We start from the raw sequence: 15,849 nt of genomic DNA on the forward strand, positions 1-15,849 counted from the left end.
TCCAATAGCAACAATTGGTTTCCAACTGAAACTGCTGCTAAAGTGAAGAGTTACTCCCCAGGTCTCTCCCCAGACAAGTTTCCCGACTCCAAAGGCCACATCCTCTCACTGGTCCTAATCTGTACCCTCTCCTCAAGTGGGGAAACCCAGCCAGATGGATAGGGTATTCTTATTATTATTATTAGGCTTCAGGTTTCATTTTTATTTTGGCGAATTACATGGCTGCTTTCTAGTTGCTGTCTTTTCCATCTTGAAAACAGTTTGGTTTAATATTATCGTTGTGGTTTCAGTTTCTTGTTCTCAAATTGCTCTGGGGGCTTTTCTGAAGCATAAACAAATACAGTGATACCTTCAAATGTCTCTGTTGACGAACATTTGGGTTTTTGAACGCCGTAAGCCCGGAAGTAAATGCTTTGGTACACACCTCAGAAGTCGAACATGCCAAGCGGCTTCTGCTGAGTGCAAGATCCTGAGGCCTAGCTGTTAGCTACTGAGTTTTCAGTTTTCGAACGTGTCAGAACTCCAATGGTCTTTCGGAACGGATTACAGTGGTACCTTGTTTCTCAAACTTAATCCGTTCCAGGAGTCCGTCCGACTCCCGAAACCGCTCAAAAACCACGGCACGGCTTCCGATTGGCTGCAGGAGCTTCCTGCACTCAAATGGAAGCCATGTCAGATGTTCAGCTTCCAAAAAATGTTGCAAACCAGAACACTCCTGGGTTTGTGGTGTTCGGGAGCTGATTTGTTCAGGAGCCAAGCCGTTCGAGTACCAAGGTACCATTGTACGTTCGAAAACTGAGGTAGCACTGTACTTGGAAAAGGAGTGGATGTGCTCGCTCTCGGTGCCAGCAGAGTACTGACCCTTTTTTCGTGATTTGGGATGATGCAGCGGACGAAGTTGGGGCTGGTGTTCCTCAAGGTGGTCATGAGCTTCGTCAGCTGCTCCTTGTACAGCTGCCCAACCGTCCGGAACATGCCCTTCTTCGTCTTGGAAGCGCTAGGGAGGGAACTCTCCGTCATCTTGGCCATCTGGTCCAGCCCCACGATGCGGTCCACTGAAACAAAGCCGAGACTATACATTCAGCCTTTAGAGGAAGCCTCAGGGGCAGAGGAGCTGTTTGGCGTGAAGAAGGGCCTATGCTCAATGGACGGCATTGCATGCTTCATGTCCTTACCATCTTTCCAGAGATCTGCCACAAACTTCTCGGAGGACTGGTTCAGTAAGGACGTCACGTTGTCGTTCAAGGGATCCATGTTCTTGGTCAGCCAGGCGGTGGCGTTGTAGTTAACCTTCCAGGAAAAACAAAAACCCAGCATGTGTGAGTCACTGCAAGTTGTCACTTGGCAACTTCCAGCAGGGGCAGATCTGGGTAATATGGCACCCTGTAAAAGGCGAAAATTGGCGCTGTGGGTTAAACCACAGAGACTAGGACTTGCTGATCAGAAGGTCGGCAGTTCAAATCCCCGCGACAGGGTGAGCTCCTGTTGCTCGGTCCCTACTCCTGCCCACCTAGCAGTTCAAAAGCACGTCAAAGTGCAAGTAGATAAATAGGTACCGCTCCAGCGGGAAGGTAAAGGGCGTTTCCATGCACTGCTCTGGTTCGCCAGAAGTGGCTTAGTCATGCTGGCCACATGACCCGGAAGCTGTATGCCGGCTCCCTTGGCCAATAAAGCGAGATGAGCGTTGCAACCCCAGAGTCAGCCACGACTGGACCTAATGGTCAGGGGTCCCTATACCTTTTACCAGCCCTCCCTCTGTGAGTCTACCTCAGAGGTCAGCAACCTAAGGCCCATGGGCTGGAAGCAGCCCATGAGGGTCACTTAACCGGCCCATGAGCCTGTTGACATTTCCATTCCACCTTAAGGAACAGGCATGAGATTGTTGCATGTCACATGTCTGTTTACATTCCAGAACAGTATGCTGGGAAATTCCGTTTGTGTATAGCTTTTGCTTTTGCTGTTTTCTCTGAGACGACATGAGAGACATGTTCTGATTTATGTTTAATAAATCTGTAGTTAGAGTATGACTTCACAAGCCTCACGCCTATTCTGTGTGCGCAGTAAACTCTGCTAAGAGCGTGCCCTGGCTTTTGAAGTCCGGGTCGCATGGGCCAGTGGAAGGAGACGGCACAGCTGGGGCTTATCAGCTGGCCTCCTGGCCCTCTGCTTGTCAACAGAGCCACCCCCGAACCGAGCCGCCCACTTAGTAAGTCCCGTGCGCTGCGCTAAACCTCTTCCCCGGCTCCGGAAATCAATTCTGCACATGCCCAGACACTGGAAATCACATCTTTGCATGTCCACAGCACTGAAAATCGCTTCTGCGCATGCCCAGACGCCAGAAATCGTTTCTGCACAGGTGTGATTTTCAGCATCTGGGCATGTGCAGAAGTGATTTCCGGCACCGCGGACATGTGCAGACGCGATTTCTGGCATTGCACTGCGCCGGCCCGGCCCACAGAGGATCTCCGCAGGAGTGATCTGGCCCACACCCAGGTAAGCCTGGTCTACCTCCTCTCTGCCATTGTTGCCAACTGCTGATGCTCCACTGCCCCATCACTGCTACCAGACAGAGTCATTGAGGAAGCAGGCAGCAGGAGCTGAGTCTTCCGCCTTTTCACCTCTGCCGTTATTTGCTTGCTCATTACCCTCCAGGCCAGAGCAAGAGGTAGGTGAACAAGCAAGTTGCAACAGTGAAGAGGAAGAGCAGGTGTAGGGGAATTGTGGGGGGGGGGGGCGCTACAGCAATGGCCTGCCCATGCCAAGCCTTTGCGCTGTTCCTGAGTGCTTTAGCCTGCGGGCAGGGAGGGGGCAGCATATGTAGGGCTGCCATATGTCGGGGTTTTCCCTGACACATCTGGGAAACACTCAGCAAAATGAAGTCCAGGCGGATTTTTGCTGATTTAGCAAAATGTCTGGGGAAACACAGACCTACTATGGCAAGTAGGGCTATTTTCCCCCCCAAAAAATCAAAGGGAAGCAACCCTAAGTATGTGCACTGTTAAGAAATTGTCACAAAAGATGATTGGATATGTAATTTAAGCGAATTTATAGAATTAGCAAGATTAACAGCAGCCCTAAGACTTCAGACAAATAAAAAATTAAGATTAGAATGGCAGTGTTTCGAGGAATATATGGAAAAACACTGCTCTAAAAGGAATATTTTGATATGCATGGATTAAGTATGTAAAGTATAAATGAGAACAATAATTAGAAAGGGTTATAAAGTGGTGCTTCAGGTTAAGAACAATTTCAGGTTAAGACTGGACCTCCAGAATGAATTAAGTACGTATCCAGAGGTACCACTGTAGAGACTTGAAAACACAAAACTGGTTGAAGGAATGGAGGGAAGTCATGAGCTCGGCAGAGCAAAAGGTTTTTTTGTTATTTGTTATTGTAATGTAGGAAATATTGTGTTAAAAAAGAAATTAATAAAAATTATATGAAAAAAAAAGACAATATTCAAATTTGAACCAAAGGAAGTTGAGTAGCGGTGGAGGTAAGTCACAGGGGTATGTAGGGTTTGTGTCTGTAGTATAGGGGTATATGTATTTTTACTTTTTGTATCAGTACATGTTAGTTTATTTTATTTTCATTTTTTGTATCATTTATTAAGAATAAATAAAATTTAAAAAAATTAAAAAAAGAAAGAAATTGTCTATTCGGATGCCCCTGTCCTGCTCCTTACCTTTCCTGCGTAATGAATGATAGAGAACTCTGTTTTGTCCTTGAGTTGCTTCTGCTTTTGGAACTTGGGGTGGTTGCCTTGTTCGTTACCCAGCTTCTCCACAAAGGAGGTGTCCGTGGCCTTGGGGAACCAGCACTCCTCATCCAGCAAGGCCAGGACACCAGGGGGGTTATTCTGAAATGGAGAAGAACAGAACGTCATCAGATCACCTCTCGGGAGAGACCTTCCCAACATACTGGGCGTTGACTGCTGAAATTTACTGTCGTGCTGGTGTCCATTTGGTAAAGAGCTGGAAAGAAAATGGTGTTCATTTGTTTAGAGGAGGAGTGGGGAGTCTGGGGGGGGGGGACAGACGGGACAGATCATTGTCTCCTCAAGCCCTAGCAGGTCAAATTTGACAGGTGGGCAGGTTTGCCATCTATCATTGATATCAGGTGATGCTGCGCTTTGAAGCCCCAATTGTTGAGACCTCAAAGTGCAACGCAGGGCTGTTTGAAAGCCCTTTTGCAAACAGTTCTGCACTGCTCTTTGAACCTCCTAAACCAGCTGGTTTTAGGATGGTTAAAGAGCAGTGTGGGGTTGTTTGCAATAGGTCTTTCAAACAGGCCCGCACTGGGCCTAGAAACTCCAGTTTTAGAGGTTCAAAGAGCAGCATAGGGCTGTTAGAAAGTCCTTTTGCAAACAGCCCTGCGCTGCTCTTTAAACTCGTGTTCTGTTAAACCATGGCCACAGAGATAAAAATTAACGTAGGAAATTAAGAGCAGCCCTCCTGGGTGAGGTGAAAGGCCCATCTAGTCCAGCATTCTGTTCTCACCACTGCCAAACAGATGGCTCTGGAAAATTTGCCATAACTGATTAAAATTAGCCTCTGGATGCCAAATGCTTCCATTGATCAATTGATGGATTATACCCAAGGTAGCCAATCCTCTGTGATACAATGCTAAGGTGTCAGTGTGGTATAGTGGTTAGAGAGGTGGAATAGTGCCTGGAGAGCAGCACTCTTCCTTAGCCCAACCTACCTCAAAGGGCTGTTGTGAGGACAAAATGGGGAGAGGGGAAGAACCTTGTATCCCACCTTAGGCACCTTGAGAGAAAGGTGGGATATACATTTTGTGTGTCTGTGTGTTAAAAATAAGAAGTCAAATTTAATACTGAGAAATTTAGCAAGTCACACTTGATGCAATAGTTTAAATTTAATGAATTGCTTAATTTAATTTAATTTAATTTAGACCTGACCAGACTGTAAGAAATTCTGAAGAGTTTGGATTTGATATCCCGCTTTATCACTACCCTAAGGAGTCTCAAAGTGGCTCACAACCTCCTTTCCCTTCCTCCCCGACAACAGACACTCTGTGAGGTGAGTGAGGCTGAGAGACTTCAGAGAACTGTGACTAGCCCAAGGTCACCCAGCAGCTGCATGTGGAGGAGCAGGGAATTGAACCCGGTTCACCAGATTACAAGTCCACCGCTCTTAACCACTACACCACACTGGCTCTGTGAAGATGGTTGTAATGGGTGAATGGTCAACCAGATGTTCTAGACAAAGCAATCTTACTGGTCTTTCGATCAGCTCAATGCAGGGCTGCAGGTCCAGTCCAAAATCAATGAAGTTCCACTCGATGCCTTCCCTCTGGTACTCTTCTTGTTCAAGGATGAACATTGTGTGGTTGAAGAGCTGCTGGAGCTTCTCGTTGGTGTAATTGATGCACAGCTGCTCAAAAGAATTGACCTGTGGGGGGGGGGGGAGAGAAAGCAGGGGTGAAGCAGCAGCCATATACAGGGTTAATCTTCCTAAATCAAGGTAAGACCAAAACAATTGGAGCTTTTAAACCTTAATAAACGAAGACTACTCGTCTTTTTTTAAGGGACGCGGGTAGCGCTGTGGGTTAAACCACTGAGCCTATGACCTGCCCGATCAGAAGGTCAGCGGTTCGCATCCCCGCGACAGGGTGAGCTCCCGTTGCTCGGTCCCAGCTCCTGCCCACCTAGCAGTTCGAAAGCACAAAGTGCAAGTAGATAAATAGGTACCGCTCCGGCGGGAAGGTAAACGGCGTTTCCATGTGCTGCTCTGGTTCGCCAGAAGCAGCTTAGTCATGCTGGCCACATGACCTGGAAGCTGTACACCGGCTCCCTCGGCCAATAAAGCGAGATAAGCGCCACAACCCCAGAGTCGGCCATGACTGGACCTAATGGTCAGGGGTCCCTTTACCTGTACCTTTATTCGTCTCTTTATAAACCTACAAGTTCATAAAGTTTATAAAACCAACAAGTTTATAAACCCACAAACAGTATGGACAGGACCAGCCCTATCATTAGGCAGAGTGAGGCGCGTGCCTCAGGGTTGCCGGAGAACAGCAGTGAAGTGTTGGAGGGCAGAGCGGCAAGTGCTGAACAGTCTGCCTGCCCCCTCTGAGTGAAGCCCACCACCACCATCTCCGCCAGAGGATGCTGCCCCATTGGACCAGCATCGAACAAGATTCAGCTCCAGTCCAGTTGGCTTCTGTACAGGGAACTGAGGACAATGAACCATGCCCTTCACCTCAGGCAGCAAAATGCCTTGGACCACGGACAAGGCCTGATTTAGGTTTGATGAGGCCCTAAGCAACTGAAGGTATTGGGGCTCTTTATATGTCCAGCTGTCCTTTGTCAACAACAAATTGTCGCTGTTTTTTGTATTGAATATATGCTATATATGCTTTTGAATTCTGGTGCTGGAGGAGACTCTTGAGAGTCCCATGGACTGCAAGAAGATCAAACCTCTCCATTCTGAAGGAAATCAGCCCTGATTGCTCACTGGAAGGACAGATGCTGAAGCTGAGGCTCCAATACTTTGGCCACCTCATGAGAAGAGAAGACTCCCTGGAAAAGACCCTGATGCTGGGGAAGATGGAGGGCACAAGGAGAAGGGGACGACAGAGGATGAGATGGTTGGACAGTGTTCTCGAAGCTACCAGCATGAGTTTGACCAAACTGTGGGAGGCAGTGGAAGACAGGAGTGCCTGGCGTGCTCTGGTCCATGGGGTCACGAAGAGTCGGACACGACTAAACGACTAAACAACAACAACAACATATGCTATATGGTAATTTGTGGACCTAATAGGTATCTAAAGCCATTTGCACATGTGGCCATGCAACCAGTGCATGCAGAATGTAGGCACCCTATATATAGAAATGAGCAAACCAGTGATATTTTAGGGAGCAAGCGGGGCCCATTACTTACATCATAGGAGCCTATACAACACAAATCACTGTTGCTGTATGTAGGTTTTATTTTATTGGGGGTTTTTTATGTTATATTTTGGAAATGTACATCCAGGTTGTTTTTTCTTTAAATTTTTTGGGGGGCCCCAAGAGAGTGGGGCCCTAAGCTATAGCTTGTTTAGCTCATATGTAAATCTGGCACTGACCATGGAACACAAGAAAATGAGCTGGCCTTGATTGAGGTCAGCTGCTCCAGTTACCTTGGGTTGAATAAAGGGGGCATACCTCAAAAATCTCAAACCCAGCAATGTCGAGGATTCCCAGGAAGGATGCTCCCTGTCTCTTGGTCTTGTCCAGGGCTTTGTTCACCCGGCTCAGAATCCAAAGGAAGAGGCGTTCATACGTTGCTTTGGCTAAGGCCTCTATTGCAAAATCAGCCTGTTGAAAAAGTTAAATGGAAGCAAGACCAAAATCAGTGAAGGAACCACAGCCAGATTTTATTGCATGGCAATCATTGGTGTCTGGGCTGGGGGAAATTCCCATTGCCTGGGTGCTGGGTCTTTTGAAGACCAGGACCAGAACGGAGGAAACAAGGGAAAGAAGGCCATCGTTACCTGTTCCTTGGTCTGAGCTTTCTGAACAACATCTCGGCCAACCTTGATTCTTGGGGTGAGTATTGACCGGGTGAAATCTGTCACATTGATACCCATAAGGTGGCACACTTTTTGTGCAGCTGGAACAGAAGAGATTTGAAATGTCGTTTTATACTACAGATCATGGAGAAATTCAATTTTGGTTGCGTTTGAACAAGAAGCTACCTAATTTGCACTTTTCCAACCAACGTGGGGGACGAAAACACAAAATCCGCTGTGCCCTGAATTTTGCAATGCAGTCCCTCCAACCAACGTATACCAAAAAATGCACATATTGGTGAAAACAGCATACCAAGGCGTATTATATTCGCAAAACCTGTTTGTGAAAATGTGTAGGTCAGTCAAAACTCCATACAAAAATGTGTTTGTTAGGATACGTTCTCACTCAAATGCTGGTGAATTTTCAGGAGGGTTCTTTATAAACAAAACCCCCCACACCAAAACCGCTGCAGAAATGTGGAGAAAGGAATTTAAGACTGGAGGGGGGGGGGAATGGGAAAAGTGGGAAAACCAAAACTGACTGATTTGTGCACCCACTATTTCATACAGCACCTTCCCCCCATTTGAGTTGCAAGTAAGAGATGTCAGATGTACCATCAGAAAAGCAGTTTTGTTTTCCATGAGCAGCTGAATATTGATATACAAGTTTCTTCTGTTGGGTACAGGCCATGTGTGCATGGCTGCTTGTAAGCTATACATGGTCCATTTTTGCAGGGGGGCGAGACTCACAACAAGGGCAGAAATCTGAATCCTGCACAGTCCTTTGTCATACCTGTGTTGTCTGGCATTGAAGCTTGATCTGTGTTCCTCTCTTTCTTGAAGACGATGTTACCAAGCTGGAGAACGGATGAGACGACTCTCAGCATCGCTGCGCGGGTGTAAAGGAGACATCTTTAAGAAGCTTGAACATATATACAGATTTGTACTCCGCTCTGTCAACAAGGGGGCTCAGAAAAGAGTTTTCGCCCCACCACAGTCCGATGGAAAGGTCTGTTTTACATTTTGTACCCAGAATGAATCCCTAAGCTTCCAAGTCCCAAAGATGAGCGAGAGCCAATTGGGTGCCTCTCTCTCATACTCAGAATTCCAGGTTACAACCCTATGGCCTGTTAAATGCTGTGCATTATGTTTTTATTATTATACTGCCTAAATTATGTTCATAATGTTGCACACCACCCTGGAATCTTTGGATAAAGGGTGATATATAACTGAAGAAATACTTAAGAATAATACTAATAATACAATGTTTACACGTAAAATTAGTTTATGTTCGGGTTCCTCTATTTCAGAAAGTAAAAACCAGGACACCCCAAAAGTTGTTGAACTTTTTTTAGACAACCTCCAAATTTGTTGAGCTTAAGCCCAGAGTTCGCCCTGCCCACAATTTATTTCTGAGATGTTTACTCTCGCATCTTTTATCTCAAGATCGGTTGCACACACTTCAAAATCTGTCTGGAGGATACTGCAGACAGCAGTAAAATTTCTGGGCCAGTAGGTGTCACCAGACTGAAAAACTACAGACACTGTGTTCCCTTAGGCACCAAATGCAGTTAGAGAGCCTTAAAGAAAAGAGGGAGAGCATTTGGAAAACAACCATGGCAAACAATTCATCTGACTGATTTCTCCTCTTCATCCAGTCATAAAACATTTTCAACGCAGCTGCCGCTTCTCTTTATTTACAAAAATAAAAAAATAAATCCCAATCCGAACTCCCATGTCCTGATCTCCTTGCAGCTCTCTGCTTGGACGTCAGTGCTTGGAGGCCCCCTAAATCCTAGCTTTAAATGGTCATCTGTCTGGTACTTCCTGGCTGAAGTTCAAATCCCTTCTGCTGAGTTTGTGCAGAGTCCTGTCACAGGAATGCTTAAAAAGTTTATCTTTCCCTCGCTGCATCTCAAACATTCAGAGCCCAGGTTTCCAGCTACTGCTCTGTGCTAAAAAAATTATCAACGGTGTTGAATCTGCAGAAACACTGCCTTTGAAAAAACAACAATTCTAATTCATTCTTGATGGTGATCATACATGATCCAGGTAGGGCTGGGAGAGGCCCAAACCCTGCAGATCTGCTGCCAGTCTGTGTAAAGGTAAAGGTAAAGGGACCCCTGACCATTAGGTCCAGTCGTGACCAACTCTGGGGTTGTGGCACTCATCTCTCTTTATTGGCCAAGGGAGCCGGCGTACAGCTTCTGGGTCATGTGGCCAGCATGACTAAGCCACTTCTGGCGAACCAGAGCAACGCAAGGAAAAGCCGTTTACCTTCCCGCCAGAGCAGTACCTATTTATCTACTTGCACTTTGACGTGCTTTCGAACTGCTAGGTTGGCAGGAGCAGGGACTGAGCAACGAGAGCTCACCCCGTCGCAGGGATTCGAACCACCGACCTTCTGATCGGCAAGTCCTAGGCTCTGTGATTTAACCCACAGCGCCACCCGTGTCCATTGCCAGTCTGTGTAGACACTACCAAGTTAGATGGGTCAACAGTCTGACATGTTCTGTGGCAGTGTCCTATGTTCAAAAAACTCATTCATTCGGCACAAGTTACTGATCAGAGCTGTGCAAATGATCAGCGGTAGATGAGAAATCAATGGCAATTAAATTTGTTTCTCATTTGCAATCTAATAATAATAATAATAATAATAATAATAATATTTAACTGTCCAGGAGTCCCTTATCTCTTACTTTACCTCGACCAGGTCAGGCCATCAGTTCATCTAGCACAGGGATGGGGAATGGGGTAGTCCTCTAGACCAGTGGCATAGCATGGGGGAGAAGGAGCGGTTGCCCAAGGCACAAAATTTCAATGCCTAGTGCTGCCTCAATACAGCTGCATCCTTATGTCTCTGGGCTCCACTGAAAATGGCTTCTCCATGCGAACCAGGAAATAACCTCTCCAGACAATGGAACAACTCTTATTTTCTTACCTCTGTGGCTGCGATCTCTTGGGTGATGCAGATGCCATTAGGCAGTTGAATGCACATGTGTACTCTGTCCGTTTCCCTCCCACACGGCCCTGGGTGCTGGCAACCCATGCTACGATACTGCTCCAGATATTGTTGACCTTCAGCTCCCATCAACCCCAGCCAGCATCATGGATGGACGGGGATGATGGGAGCTGGTGTCTGGCAACATCTGGAGAGCCACGTACTTCCCATCCCTGATCTAACCCAGTATTTTCTGTGCCAGATATAGCCAATCTGTTGCCCTCCCAATGATAGTGGACCACAAGTCCTATCCCTGCCCCCCGGTCTTTGGCCATGCTCGCGGAAGCTGTAGTTCAACAATGTCTAAAAGGCACTATGTCTTTGGTCCTCATCCCTTGGGTCGAAACCCATTGATATGAGCCGGGTTGTGACTATCACCAAGTGAATAGATGGTAAAATATAGAGAAGCCAGTTTCCAGATCTGGGTTAAAGTTGGGTCCCATATCTGAAAAGGATGAGGTCTAGGCTGATTAGTAGCACGTCTTCAGGAGAAGTCTTTAAAATCACCACTTAAAACTTTTTCAGCTTTTGCAAGGAGCATATGTCTTCCGAGGCAATTCCCCTTCTGCTTTCAGCTTTTTGCAACAGGCCTTTCTGCAGAAGGCGCTGCCATTGCACACTTCATACATCATCAATGCCCTTTCCCCTTGCTTCTAAATAGTGGATAATCAGGAAGAAGAAACCCAGAGGCTCTGTGGAATCTAGTTGCAGACCCCACCCATTTGTGGGTTGGTGGTTCCTCCCCTCCCTAGTCTAGGCCTCCATTAACAAAATAATCTCCCCTATTGCACACACCATCCAATTCCACGCTACCCACAAACCATCCAACATTTCACAGGTGGAAACAGGGACGTGGTTATAATAGAGAAAGCAGTAAATTGCAAGCATAATTCTGGTGAACAAAAATCCCCCCAACAGTTACTAGAATAGTTGCTAAAATAAACACTCTCAGGCATTGAAGAAGTGCAGAGGAAGCTTGAGAAGGTAAAAATAAATACTACAAACGTAACGTTGGAAATCACAATCCTCTCTCTTCAATTTTGCTTCAAGGTATCTGAAACTAATCCTACAGCAAAGCTAATTTAAGCCTGGAAGCTCAATGCATATAATTGGACTGCTCTCTATATCAGCTTTGCTAAAAGGCTCTTTTCAAATACCTTCATGCAAAACCTGGATCCAAATGCCACTATTCCCATGAAATACAAGACTCCCCAAAAAAGATGCAGTTCACCAGACTAAATCAGGGTAGTTTTAAACATCCATCACCACTCACTCAAATATCCATCCTGCACTGGGTGACAGATTGTTGTTGTTTTCTGGATACAGAAAGAAAATAAATGTATAAAGCACATTTCTTCCTTACCAACTTGCTCTTCCTCATTGAAGCCCATAATACCCATAGCTTCCAGGGTCTCCTGGAACATCTCATCGTCTTGCTGAGAGGGAATGGGCACGTAGCCATTAGACAGGAAAGTGTAGTTGTTGAAACCTTCGAGCAGCAGGTCATCTAGAGAGTGAACAGTAGCAGAATTGAGACGAGCCAGCGCTATAAAAGAAAACTGCAGGCTTTTATGCCTCTTATAACAAATTCTGCACGTTTTAATGTAATTTATGTCCTCCCCGTCATACTGCAAGCGGCTTTGTGTGGGTTATAACCTCAAAAGGCAGCCCATGAAGCACATGCAGAGATGAAGGGTTGTAGCCAACTCGGTCCTGCTCAGAGCAGAGCCATTGAAACGAATGAACCTAACGTGGTCCCTTTGGCCCTATATATGCTGCTGTAACATCCACTCTCTAGCCCAACCTTTCCCAACCAGGTAGCCCCCACCCCAAAGCCCACCCTGCCCCATTATGCCCCTGCCCTGCCCACTTTCCCGGCCACTTCTGGGTTGCTGCAATGCGCGCATGTGCAGTTTCACATCAGTTGGATGTGCGTTAATCAGTTGTTGCCTGCACCAAGTCAGAACCAATCTTCCACCCATCTCAGTATTTTCTGCACTGACTGGCAGAGGCTTTCCAGGGGTTCAGGCAGGGAGTTTTCCCCAGTCTTGCTTACGGATGCCGCTGGGAACTTCTGCATGCAAAGGAGAAGTTCTACCACTGAGATACAGCCCCTCCCCGACGGTTCGAAACAGAAGCTGTCACTGCCAGTGCCTTACTCTTCATTTGTTCCGTGGCTCCAGCGAGCAGGTAATAAAATATGTGGAAGGTCCTTTCATCTCGGGCTTGCCGGATGGCCCGGGACTTTTCCAGCAAATCTGTCGGCAAATGTTAAGTAAGCAAGCAAGAAAGCGAAACTTTGGGTGTTTTTAAATATTGGCTCTGGAGTTTCCACTACTTGCCGTAGTATCCCTTGCATAGGTTCTAAATGGTTTCACTTGTGCACGATTGCTTTGTTGTCGTTGTCAGATCTCCACCTTAAGTGCTAATTTAATACAGCGGTACCTTGGTTCTCAAACTTAATCCGTTCTGGAAGTCCGTTCCAAAACCAAAGCGTTCCAAAACCAAGGTGCGCTTTCCCATAGAAAGTAATGTAAAATGGATTAATCCGTTCCAGACTTTTGAAAACAACCCCTAAAACAGCAATTTAACATGAATTTTACTATCTAACGAGACCACTGATCCATAAAATGAAAGCAATAAACAATGTAGTGCAGTCACACAATCAATCAATCAGAAGCTGAAATGGGTTCTACACAGTCACAAAAACAGCCACAAAAACAAAAACGCAAAATAAATAACAAAAACAGACAGACCTCAGCGTAACACTCAAAATGGAGCACTTTCAGCTTCTGAAAAAAGTTTGCAATTGAAACACTTACTTCTGGGTTTGCAGTGTTTGGGTTCCAAGTTGTTTGAGTATCAAGGCATTTGAGAGCCGAGGTACCACTGTAGTGGAAAGCTGGGATATGTAACCTAATAAATTTGTTTTAATAAAGAGCCCCATTGCAGGCCAGCCGCATCTGGCCTCCTCTCCCCTCAGCCGTCAACTGGGGGCAGCCATTACATCAGACCATCTCAATGGGAGAGATGGGAAGCAGAAGATTCACTCCATCACTTTCCCCCCAAAAGCCCATCTCCATCTCGCATCTTCTGGTCCCTGAACTGTGACAGCTGTGTCATTATAAGAACTGCTTTAAGAATTGCTGCCTGAGTTTGATTTCTCCACCTCCTCTTTCCTCCCTGACCCTTTTCCTTGTGCGTCATGTTTATTTAGACCAGGGTTTCCCCAAACTTGGGTCTCCAGCTGTTTGGGGACTACAACTCCCATCATCCCTAGGTAGCAGGACCAGCGGTCAGGGATGATGGGAACTGTAGTCCAAAAACAGTTGGAGACCCAAGTTTGGGAAAACCCTGGTCTAGACTGTGGGCGAGGACTGTATTAATGGGTTGTATGTGGGAGCTCCTTTTGACTCAAGAGCAAGAATCATAGAATCATAGAATCATAGAATCATAGAATCATAGAGTTGGAAGAGACCACAAGGACCATTGAGTCCAACCCCCTGCCAAGCAGGAAACACCATCAGAGCACTCCTGACATATGGTTGTCAAGCCTCTGCTTAAAGACCTCCAAAGAAGGAGACTCCACCACACTCCTTGGCAGCAAATTCCACTGTCGAACAGCTCTTACTGTCAGGAAGTTCTTCCTAATGTTTAGGTGGAATCTTCTTTCTTGTAGTTTGGATCCATTGCTCTGTGTCCGCTTCTCTGGAGCAGCAGAAAACAACCTTTCTCCCTCCTCTATGTGACATCCTTTTATATATTTGAACATGGCTATCATATCACCCCTTAACCTCCTCTTCTCCAGGCTAAACATGCAAGGTATAAATGCTCTCATATATATATATATATATATATATATATATATATATATATATATATATTACAGCAGCATCTTTGAATTATGGTGCTGGAGGAGACTCTCGAGAGTCCCATGGACTCCAAGAAGATCAAACTATCCATTCTGAAGGAGAAGGGGACGACAGGCAGGAGGCAGTGGAAGACAGGAGTGCCTGGCGTGTTCTGGTCCATGGGGTCATGAAGAGTCGGACACGACTAAAAGACTAAACAACAACAACAACATGTGGGAGCTCATATATCATAGCAGCATCTTTCAGAATCTAAGCCAGAGAGAGAGATTTCCCATTTGTGCCAACCTGATTTTATTTCAATTGAATGTCCCTGGGGCTGAACACAGGACTATCCGTATGGGAAGAGGAAGCCATTCCGCTGTGACATTACCCCTCCTTTTCCGAAAACATACCCTGCATGGACAAGACAACTTAAAAGTCCTTTCTGGAGATGTCATTGGCAGGAGTGGAGAACGTCGAAATATGGCCCTTGGGACTTTCCCAAAGCCATATCCCTCATCAACTCTGCTCCACGCTCTTCTTAGGCACTTTTGCCTTGCTGAGATGTGCCTCTTTCTTGCCAAGATAGTGGATGGAGAGGGTGGGGGTGAGCTTATCTGGTTTTTACATGGCTGGAGTCTCATCTACTGACCTCCTACATTTGTCTCTGGCCATGCCCAGCACCCATAAGTTTCCCCATGACAGAATGCAGCCCTCAGGTTCCCTAATCTATGGCAACATCTTGTAGCAATGAGTTCCACAGGTGAGATGTTGGCCCCGCTTCTGGCTTTCTGCTTTGCTTCAGCTGTGATGAAGTTAATGAGTTTCTCCCTGATGTTCCTCCTTTTCTTCTGTCTCCCCACTGCAGATATTTAAGCCTTCCTGTATAAGGGAGATGCTCCTTTCCTGTGTCTCCTCCAGCTCTACAGAAGTTTTGGCTTTGCCAATGACTTCACTCATTTGCTTTCGATATTTATGCAGAGGATGACTATGGGGATGAATCTGCTCATTTGTTTGTTTCTCTGTTTAAACAAAGCGCTTTTGCACAAACACCACCCCAAGGAAAAAAAGCTGCTGGCAGCCACTACTGCACGAAAAGCAAATTTTTGCTGGAAATGTTGACATTTCAGCTTGGTTACTGGGAGCGACCACCAAGAACACATAACACCGGTCTTGAAAGACCTACATTGGCTCCCAGTACATTTCCGAGCACAATTCAAAGTGTTGGTGCTGACCTTGAAAGCTCTAAACCAGGGGTCGGAACCTAAGGTCCATGGGCCACAAGCGGTCCATGGGGGTTGTTTAACCAGCCCATGGACCCCCGCTGCCCACTCAGCTCCCATACGCCACACTAAACTGGCATGGAGCAGAGCGGGGACTGCCTTCTGGATCAGGCCCAATTGCCTTCTGGATCCAGCCCGCGGACGGTCCAGAAATCACCACGTGGATCGCCAGCGCGTGTGTTCTTTCCCTCTCCCT

The 15,849-nt window shown here is 46.4% G+C and overlaps 1 protein-coding gene across 2 annotated transcripts in view; it reads right to left on the bottom strand.

Moving 5' to 3' along the window:
* The window catches only part of MYH11 (myosin heavy chain 11), an 86,888-nt gene that overhangs the window by 34,856 nt on the left and 36,183 nt on the right, over positions 1 to 15,849 (bottom strand). For both annotated transcript variants that reach the window (XM_080980924.1, XM_080980923.1), the window contains 9 exons: positions 12,679 to 12,777; positions 11,883 to 12,026; positions 8,312 to 8,407; positions 7,501 to 7,619; positions 7,172 to 7,324; positions 5,241 to 5,414; positions 3,686 to 3,859; positions 1,176 to 1,290; positions 862 to 1,055 (listed from right to left, as the gene is read on the bottom strand). In XM_080980924.1, coding sequence (XP_080837050.1) covers positions 862 to 1,055; positions 1,176 to 1,290; positions 3,686 to 3,859; positions 5,241 to 5,414; positions 7,172 to 7,324; positions 7,501 to 7,619; positions 8,312 to 8,407; positions 11,883 to 12,026; positions 12,679 to 12,777 — 1,268 coding nt within the window. The remainder of the gene's footprint in view (positions 1 to 861; positions 1,056 to 1,175; positions 1,291 to 3,685; positions 3,860 to 5,240; positions 5,415 to 7,171; positions 7,325 to 7,500; positions 7,620 to 8,311; positions 8,408 to 11,882; positions 12,027 to 12,678; positions 12,778 to 15,849) is intronic.

This window comes from Podarcis pityusensis, assembly GCF_964106645.2.
Source record: "Podarcis pityusensis genome assembly, chromosome: 14".
Classification (NCBI taxonomy): Eukaryota; Metazoa; Chordata; class Lepidosauria; order Squamata; family Lacertidae; genus Podarcis; species Podarcis pityusensis.